The sequence below is a fragment of the Schistocerca cancellata genome, chromosome 3 (genome assembly GCF_023864275.1).
Source record: "Schistocerca cancellata isolate TAMUIC-IGC-003103 chromosome 3, iqSchCanc2.1, whole genome shotgun sequence".
NCBI lineage: Eukaryota > Metazoa > Arthropoda > Insecta > Orthoptera > Acrididae > Schistocerca > Schistocerca cancellata.
Window position 1 is genome coordinate 701,255,364 of NC_064628.1, and position 10,552 is coordinate 701,265,915.

At 37.8% G+C, this 10,552-nt stretch overlaps 1 protein-coding gene across 1 annotated transcript in view; it reads right to left on the bottom strand.

The window, feature by feature from the left end:
• LOC126175695 (VPS35 endosomal protein-sorting factor-like) overlaps positions 1–3,179 on the bottom strand; it is a 104,950-nt gene extending 101,771 nt beyond the window's left edge. The window contains exon 1 of the mRNA XM_049922631.1: positions 2,992–3,179. Within this exon, the coding sequence (XP_049778588.1) occupies positions 2,992–3,023 (32 nt within the window). The 5' untranslated portion in view covers positions 3,024–3,179. The remainder of the gene's footprint in view (positions 1–2,991) is intronic.
• Between the last annotated feature and the right edge of the window lie 7,373 nt (positions 3,180–10,552).

The following is a 10,552-nucleotide window of genomic DNA, read 5'->3' on the forward strand; positions in this document are numbered from 1 at the left end:
TAACTAATCTGTAGCTAAGATAAAACTTTGCTCTTGGCAACACAGCAAGTCGACAGGCTTGAAAGTGAAAAACAGTGTATCTATGTGGAGCATTACATTAGCCTACTATTTTTTCCTAATCCCTTTTTATTCTCCTTCATAGATTTGCAGGCATTTTCCTCAGTGTATTCACAGTGATATGCTAACAATTACAGTTCCAAAGTATTTTAAATCTTTTCCTTCCAGTCCATCCATAATATACCATCAGCCAACATTACTCTGATTAATGATATTAATTTGGCTACGGAGATGTCAAAATCATTAAATCTGTTTTGGTTTCTTATAGAAGGTCAACTAGGATTTGAATCCAGCAACTCATGAAGGAAAAATCAACATGTCTAGCAAAAGATAGTTCAGGTATTTTACCTCAAGTGAACACTAGGAGATGGAGTAAGCAATGATTATTTTTGAGTTATGTATTTTTGACTACCCTGATTTCATATTTCAAATAGCCTACTTTTATGAGGATATTCCCTTCACACTCTCAACATTTTAAAACAACAAACAAAGTTGAAACTTCCTGGCAGATTAAAACTGTGTGCCGGACCGAGACTCGAACTCAGGACCTTTGCCTTTTACGGCACGGGAAGAAAGGATATTGCGGAGACATGGCTTGACCACACAGGAGTGCTAATCCTGCAAGGTTCACAGGAGAGCTTCTGTAAAGTTTGGAAGGTAGGAGACGAGGTACTGGCAGAAATAAAGCTGTGAGGATGGGGCGTGGGTCGTGCTTGGGTAGCTCAGTTGGTAGAGCACTTGCCCACGAAAGGCAAAGGTCCTGAGTTCGAGTCTTGGTCGGGCACACAGTTTTAATCTGCCAGGATGTTTCATATCAGCACACACTCCGCTGTAGAGTGAAAATTTCAGTCTAGAAACAAACAATGTTATTTACAATCTGCAAGACTGTTCATATGGAACTCAGTTGTCTCTTTTCATCAGACTCTGAGGACACAAAGTTATTAATTTATACATCTATCGTTTGTTGTTCTATATCAAAAACAATATTTCTGAATATGTTGAATAAACTGAATATATGAAGGACAGGTTCTCAAGAACAGGAAATACTCACAATGTGGATCCATTCGAAATGTACACAATTACCATTCTTTGTTCATGAGATACTAAACATTTCTCATTCAAAATGTTTCTACAGTGTAACTGAATATGTTAGCTTACAGAAATACTAGATCCCAATTTCTTGTTAAGTAGGCCAAAGTTTTAATGTGTTACCAGGTGTACCATGTATGATGTGCCTATCATTGCACAAAAATGTTTCTCTTGTTGGTTTCCCATTTTCTCTGTTTCAGATGCAATGCAATACATCTCTGCAAGAATAGTTGTGATGCATATAGTGTTGGTAGGTGTTCATGTGTTTATATTTTTCAGAAACATTATATAATGTGATCATGTATGTACATTTTTCAGAATAATAATATAAAAAAGTTTCATGTTCTTATCATATCATAATTATATTTCTTGTGCATGATGTAAGATCCTTGCAGATTAGATACATGTTATTTTCTTTTCAAATCATATAGTACATAAAGTGGCTAAGCCAGTGGTAATGCACCAGACTGACATTCAGGAAGAGCAGGATTCATACCCCATTCACCAATCCTGACCTGGGTTTTCTATGGTTTCCCAAAGTTGCTCAGGTAAATGCTGAGATGGTTCCATTGATAAGGGCATGGCAGACATTCTGCCCTCTTCTTCTTCTTCTTCTTCTATTTCCTGGCCTTATACTGTGTTTCCATGGGATTGGGATGTCAATCTGGATTTGGCTGTTAGTAGTAGTGTGTGGCTGGATGCTCTTCCTGTCACCATCCATCATCCCATTGACATACACATAGTTTTTGGTGGCCCTAAGAGCATCTAATTTGCCATTCTCAAAACAGTTTTGAATATCAGTCATTATTAGAAGAAAAGTTGCCAAAGAAATGGAAAAGTGTAGAGGTAATGGGCATGATGTTTGGATTTCAAAGCAATGGATAGGCTTTGAAATTATATCAAAGTATTCAGCTGATGATCATTGTCATTGTATATCACTGTACTATACTTCCTTGCATTAAAGGATACTGAAACAATAACTGTGATGCAAATGACTTATTAATTGTTCGAATATAAATTAACTAGAAAGGCTAGTAAAATCTGGTATAATGCCCAGTTGAAGAAGAGATCGTTAAGACAGAGCATATGTAGAGACTGGCCAAGGATGAGGTTGTAAACTGGCCAAGGTTGTAAACTGGCCAAGGGCTTTCGGCGAAAGCTTCAAATGAACCAAGGAAATCATGAAAAATTCATACAATTTTGATCAAACGGGAATTTGATCATCACAGCTCCCTAACGTTATATAGTCCTGTGTTCTTACCACGGCGCCTCATCGCTATATTACTAATAGAATAGTCAACTGTTGTTAATGGCTGATGACCGATAACTAATCAAAACATAGGTTAATAAGCGTATCAACATTTCTCTTATTGTCTAACTTAAAATTTTCATTGCTTGTATTCGTGTAAAATTGTTGATATACTCTGACAACCGCACAGCGCAATATTAGCAACAGAAAGACAATAAAAACAAAGTTTTGATGCCTTTTTATTCCCCAACGATTACATCTTGCTCATGAACACTTATGTAACTATTGTAAATGATTTCATCATTAACTATCAATAAATAGTTGTAACGTCGGTTGATATTTACTTCAAGTTTGTCAGCTTTTTTGTATGTCATTAGATGCGAGAGCGGGGACAAAATTTGCTATATATTTACCGGTACTTGTAGTGCGAATGACACATGTCACCGCCGCTTTGAAAAACATAACACACAACTTTTTGACGACAGTAGCACTAATTGCACTTTGTTATTTATATTATAAAGCGGCGGTGTTATTGTGCCAATGTGAAAAATGAATCAGTCTTATCGGATGGAAAACTGTTATACACATAACCTCACCATTCACATGAAGACTGGCGAACAGCACTCATTTTGTTAGCGTGTAAGAATGTTGTGTAAGCTATAACACTGCAATAATAAACACAAAACTCAACACAGAAACATTCTATAAAAACAGTTTCGCAAACGTAAACATTTGTTTACTTGCTTTGACAGTTGATATTACAACATCTTTGATAGCGCAACAGAGACCGCAGTCACTCAGAGTTTCATCTATGAATTTCCGCGTCGCGTGTTAAGACTCCTGTCTCTGCATGCAGCAAACATTTCACATTTGTAAGCAATGTCAGATTCCGAGATTTCTTCACTTCAGCCGTGTACTAACGTGTGATCTTCCTTTTTTGCCCTTGTTATTCCTTTCACGGAGACTGTGGATAAACAAATCTATTAGTCATCGTCTGATCACAGCTCCTTGAAAAAGGTGAGTCACTGATAAGATGATTCACTATAGCTTAAATTACAGCAATAATCGTGAAATTACGTTGAAATCAGTGTTCTGTTATTTTACAAGTGCAGTTTGTGACGTCACTGTTGCTGCACCTCAATCGATACATCATACACAACATCTGGGAGATGGTGACAAGGCGTGGCAGACATCTCTGGGCCCAACAATGAGTTTTTACTGCTGCAAGTCTTCGAACGCGGTAGCGCGCTAGTCGTTATGTGGTGTCTTTAGATACGGACGGTTCCGAACTCCTTGTCGCAGAGAGCCAATTAATGTACTAAAGAGCGTTGGAAGAATATTGAATAGTTATTTGCATGTAGGAAATGTAGTCCAAGATTTAAGTTTTATTCCAAGCTTGCGGTTGTTTTGTTACAGTGACTCAATAATATATTTTGACAAAGGAAGGATATAATGCCTGGTGAACGACTAGTGATGTCTCAATCCATTGTGCTTAATAAATTTCATCGATCAGATCATTAAATAGTATTGGTGATGAAACAAAACAATGTCAACAAGGAGGATGGTAATAATTAACAAAGTGAGGCAAGTAGTTTAAAGGCTCCTGCTGCACTGCCTCACTCCACTCATAAAATACCTTTCTCCTCTTTTCATTTTTCCCTTTTTTCATCTACTGAATTTCGGTAATTCACTTACTTCCAGAATGTATGAGCAACACAGTTATATCTACACCTTATTACTCATTACAGTTCCAAAGGGTCTTCAAAGGTCTTTTGTGTAATATTAAAGTCCTTGTTGTGAGCTTGACAAATGAAATGCAAATGCTTTGTGAATCAAGATAACTGAGATAGTGTTAAGGGGAGGTTCTCGTTGAGAGGCATGTGAAATGGGTGAAATTAATATTTTTTAAAAATAGAATGCTTATTTTTATGAAAATAGGGGTTTCTCAACTTTATTATACAACCATTCACATATGACTTTTTCCTAACAAATTAAAAATGGTATTCGCACCCCTTGTCAAAGTATGAGCCTTGTGCCCTATCCTGGTTTGAGTGAAGCATTGTATGGACTTGTGGCTATTTCTGAAACCCATTTAAAATAGAAAATTCTTTAATTAGAATGAACCTGGGGAGTCATCATGATGGGGTTTTGAAAAATATCTCGAAAAAATGGCAGCTATTTGTAGAACATGTCAATTTCTTGACATGTTTTACTAAGTTCAATGTTTTAAAAATAAATTTTAAATTCGAATAAAAAGGTATCTCTAAGATTCCCTAAATTTAGTTACCTTTCATTTAAAAAAAAGCATAGTATGTGTCGAGCCTCTAGAGCACTTCCCGAGCTGAAAAATTTGTTTAAAGAAAACTGTTTTGGAAATCTGGAGTAACAAAATAAATTGTTTCAATGCTTATGATTAATTTGCCATCCCAGGATCATAGACACACCCTTCCTCTTCCTCAAAAATGTACTGGTTCTGAATTTCGTATTGTATTTTTTCAGTTCATGCTCTTTTAACAACCTGAGATATTCCTCACTCTGTGTCAGGCACGCACTTCCTGTCAGATAGCTCCACTAGATGATTGTGGGTGTGCACCACATATTACTCTTGGAGCACGATTTCCTTTCATAAAGATGAGTTACCCAAAACATAATTCCATACGATATTATTAATGAAAATACGCAAAATACGTCAATATACTAGTTTGCACTCCCCTAGATATCAATGATACTAAGTGCAAATGTGGCTGAATTAAGTTGTTTCAGGAGCTCCAAAATGTGGTTTTTCCAGTACAAATTCTAAATATACCTAAGAAATAATTTGAAGTTTCTATTCTAGTTATTATATCCTTAACATGTGTTACACTTATCATTAGTGTAGTATCCCTAGATGTGCAGAACTGAATATGTTGTGTCTTTTTAAAATTCAGAATGAGATGATATGCAGAAAATCAATGATACTTTTAACAACATTGTCTACTACTTTTTCTGAGTTTCTATGTATGTTTGGATTGATTATAATACTAACGCCATATTCAAAAATAACCAATTGTGCTTCTTGTGTATTAGATAAAATATCGATCACGTATATGAGGAACAATAGGAAACCTAAGATTGAGCCTTGGGGAACCCTATAAGTGATTTCTCCCTAGTAGAATAATGCCCTAGACTCCACAGGCTGATTTACTAAGGACAACTTTCTGCATTATTTCGGTTAGATATGACATTATACAGGGGATGGCTATACCATCAATTCCACAAAACTTAATTTATCTGAGTGAATATTGTGATCAGGACAGACAAATGCATTAGAAAGATTGCAGAATATACCAACCAGCACTATTTTATTATTTAGTGCTCGTAAAATTTCGTGAGTGAACATGTAAGTGGAATTCTCAGTAGAACAACTCTTCTGAAATCCAAACTGTGATTTTCTGAGGATATTATTGTTGCTCAGGAGAGATACTATTCTCAGTTTCAATACGGTTAAATCACGTCCTGCAAGTTCCTTTGTTGTTTAATAAATTATAACAAATCTCGTTTGGTATGTTACCACTCTTTTTTTCTGCTCTGCTTGCCTTTGAGGGACGTATTTTAGATCAAACTTACTTCGGTTAATATGTCTTCATGTTTTGTTTTATGTCAAATGTTAAATTACATAAAAATGTCTTTTTCTAGTTGCGTCCCTGCTATTGTATGAGTCATCCACTACTGTACCATAGAGTAATTTACATTTATTTATTAACAGTAATAAATTCTTATGAACAAATTCATCTAGCGTGTGTGTGTGTGAAAGAGAGAGAGAGAGAGAGAGAGAGAGAGAGAGAGAGAGAGAGAGAGAGCCATATTCGAGAAATATACATTCTTACTGTTTCATCTGTGAGTCCATCGGTATCAGTTTTTTTGTTTTATATTTTCCTGTACCCTTGGAGTGATATAATCTTTCAGGTTATCTCAGAGTGAATTTTTCCTTTTTCTGTGTAGCAGGTACGTCCAAATATTATTATATTGTGTCTTGCTGTGCCTATGAAAAAGCAACCTTACATCATTTGTAATATGCAGGTCAGCTTCTAATTAAGGATTCCCAACCTTGATTCTCGACAATTAATGCCACCTACGAGGGGCATTTGAAAAGTCCATGCAAATATAAAAACTAGTTATGTGTTTGGGTAAACCATTTTTACTTTTCGATATAGCCTGCTTTTAGACTTATATATTTCGTCCAATGCTGTTCTAATGTGTTAATCCTTTCCGAATAATAGGAATTGTCTAATTCTGGAAAATAGCTATTAGTTGGTGCAATCACCTCCTTGTTTGAATAAAATATTTGTCCCGACAGCCGTTTCTTCAAATTAGGGAACAAATAGTAGTCCGAATGAGCCAAGTCAGGAGAAAGGGGGGACATGAAACGACTTGGAATTCTGTTTCCATTATTTTTGCGACCACAACTGCTCAGATATGTGCTGGTGCATTGTCATGATGGAAAATGATTTTTTTGTGCTCCAATCGCCGGCGTTTTTCTTGCAGCTCGGTATTCAAACGGTCCAGTAACGATGAATAATATTCACCTGTAATAGTTTTACCCTTTTCCAGATAGTCAATGAAGATTATCTGCTGCGAATCCCAAAATTCGCCATAACCTTTCTGGCCGAAGGAATGCTCTTCACCTTTTTTGGCGCAGATTCTCCCTTGGTAGCCCATTGTTTAAATTGTTGTTTGATCTCAAGAGTATAGTAATGTATCCATGTTTCATCCACATTGACGAAACGATGCTTGAAGTCCTGAGGATGCTTCCTAAACAGCTGCAAACCATCTTTGCAACACTTCACACGATTCCGTTTTTGGTCAAGCGTGAGCAATCGCGGAACCCATCTTGCAGATAGCTTTCTAATGTCCAAATGTTTATGCAAAATATTATGTACCAGTTCATTCGAAATGGCCACAGCACTAGCAATCTCACGCAGCTTAACTCATCAGTCAGCCATCACCACATCATGGATTTTATCAATGATTCTGGAGTCATAACCTCCACAGGACGTCCAGAACGTTCAGCATCACTTGTGCCCATATGGCTACTCCGAAAATTTTGAAACCACTTATAAACTGTTCTAATCGAAAGTGCAGAGTCACCATAATGTTTATCAAGCTTCTCTGTCGTCTCCTGAGGCGTTTTGCCTTTCATAAAGTAATGTTTATTCACCACACAAAATTCTTTTTCGTCCATTTTTTGACAATCACTCGAGTTTCTTGACTCACATGAATGCCAAACACAAAGAAATAGACCAATATGGCTGAAACTTCGTGTGCGTTCTTTCCAAAGATGCTACTAACGAAACATGACCTCGATACGTGCCAGTGCTGCCATCTCTGAGACTTTGCATGGACTTTTCAAACGCCCCTCGTACATGGGGTAGTATTAGTTTATTCATTCAAAGACAGTTTACATTATATGGATTTCGACAGAAAATACACAGAGTAAAAAAAATTACGAGGGTGTATAGTACACTAGACAATACAGGATCTCATTCTAACCTGCATGTACAACTCTGATTAATTACAAGAGTGTATGAAAAAGTTATTTTACATGGAGTACATACTGCAGAGACAATATCCTATACCATTTTATTGAAACAAATTTCCTTGTTGTAAGATGTGGTAATTGGGTACATAGATAAGATGTAGACTAGCATTACTATCGTTTAAACTGGACATGTTACTCGGTCTTCAGTGTCTTCTACAATCGCTCTACAGTGTAAGCTGAATGTAATCTCAGCAAGGCGGCATAGTGTGCATAGGCAAAAGCTATATTAGTGGTGATTAAGTTGTGCAGGGAGGGGGGGGGGATGTTTCTTCTGGAAATTAGCGACAGGTCTACATCTACATAAATACTTTGCAGACTACTGTACACTACATGCTAGAGGGTATTTAGCATGATATCACATGTTATGGTTCTTTCAATGCCAATCGCTTGCAGAGAGGATGAAGAATAACTGCTTAGATGTTTCTGTGTATGTGTTGTAATTAGTCTAATCTAATGTTAGCAGTGCTTGTGGGAGCAATATTTAAAGGCTAAAGTATACTTCTAGAGCCCTCAGTAATGGTTCTGGAACTCTGAAAGTATGGCTTCACTGTATGATTGGTGCCTTGTCTTCAAGCGTCCTCTACTTCCGGTTTTTCATCATTTCTGTGACACACTCTCATAAGTCAGAAATACCTGTGACCAGTCATGCTGCCCTTCTCTGAAGACATCTAGCATCTCCTGTTGGTCATAGTTGGATTGATCCCACAGAATTGCAGTCCCCTTTGTGCCCTTGTATCTTGCCAATGAACCGAAGTCTGCTACCTGCTTTACCTGTGACTGAGCCTTTGTAATCAGTCCATTTCGTAAAAAAATTGTTACACCCAGGTATTCATAAGAGTGATGTCTGATTCTAGTTGTGACTCGCTGGTACCCTAGTTATAGGATATTACTTCCATGCATTTCGTGAATTGTAAAATTTTATATTTCTGTACATTTAAAGCAAGTTGCCTATCTGTGTACCACTTTCAAATTATATCACAATCTGACTAGAATTTTGTGCAGCTGTTTGTATACATACACTGTGATCCACTACTATGTACCTATTTTTATTTAACTATTATTCACTCATTAACGATGTGACAAGGTTGTTTTCAGTTCTGTTATGTACTATGGTCCTTGCCAATACATATTTTCACGTAGGCAGTAGCATTAGTAACACACCATTGTGGTCAGAATGCAACGTTCCTGATAGACCATTGCAACATATCGTTTGGTACCCACATATATTCTTCCCTGTTGACTGCTTCTAAAGTGTCCAAACCATGCTGTTTTCTGGCATACGTTTTCTCTTTCAAATATCCTCAGACGAAAAAATCCAATGACGCCAGGTCTTGACTTCTCGTTGGCCATTCAACATTGCTGCGGCGTCCAATAAGCGACCTGCAAAAGCTCTGTTAAGCCATTCTTGCGGAACCAATGCAAAATGGGGAGGTGTCCCACCATGCATAAAGTCCCTGGTTAAGACAAGGGGACGAATCAAAAGTTTCTGAGCATTCATCCCACACCACACAGTTAACAAAGGACGTGAATGGAACTTTTCAATCGTAACCCCACAAATGTCGTTTCTAGGAGTCCAGTAATGGATGTATGGCGATTTATGAACCCACCCATATCTGGTTCTTCTTCCACATGTTGTAATGAGGATTCACCAAACTCCATCGTAACATCAGTTTTCCGGTGACAATACTTGGACAAAGTGTGGTTTCCATGGTCTCCAATCGATCTCCTTATTTATCCATTGGACTGAGCCATGTGATAAACCAGTTTTCCTTTGATATTGTCACAGGGACTTCGTGGGACTTCGCGCAAACGCTGCAGCAAAGCTGGCTTTAGCCTCTGCTATGACAATTCTCTTTGAGGGCCCAGCACCCCTTTGCTGAGTGGCCACAGCAGTACGCAACAAACTTGGATGCAGTCCCTTTATTGTTTTCACGTCCAGTGTCGTGTGCCTTTCCCTCCGCCATCTCCATCACTGTTGCCATATTTCCATCCTAGCTGCAATCCGAACACAGACAGAAATGTGTAGTCTCTGCGTCATCTTCACTTAATTTGTGGTTAGAGCAGCAACAAACAACAAATACATAACAATACATAATGGCATAGAAGAGCATAATAAAATGGTAGAGTGACTGATCTTACATTGTTTGTGATAGCACAGCAGCAAAATAAAAAAGCGATATAACAACGGATCACACTGTAGATAGGATTCATTATAGATAACTGCGTCATCCGCAAAAGTCTAACAGTATTGTCGCTATAGTCTGCCAGCTCATTAATATGCAATATGAGCAGAAAGCATTCCCGCACTTCTTGCCCCGTAAATTCAGGGTAAAACCTCAAGCTTTCGACGATTACCTCCATCACCTTCGTCAGGAGCAACCGATTGTCAAAACTGCTGCCTTGGTGGCCTTATATAGTCCATGGACGGCCTCTGATTAGTCGGTAATTACGTAGATCTGTCGCTGATGGTATCAACGTGCACGCTGGTGGCGCCAGCGCTCCCTTAGTAGTGTAAACATTACGATGAATACATTGATCACAATAACCATGTGTCACTTTTGGCGACGTATCATGGCATG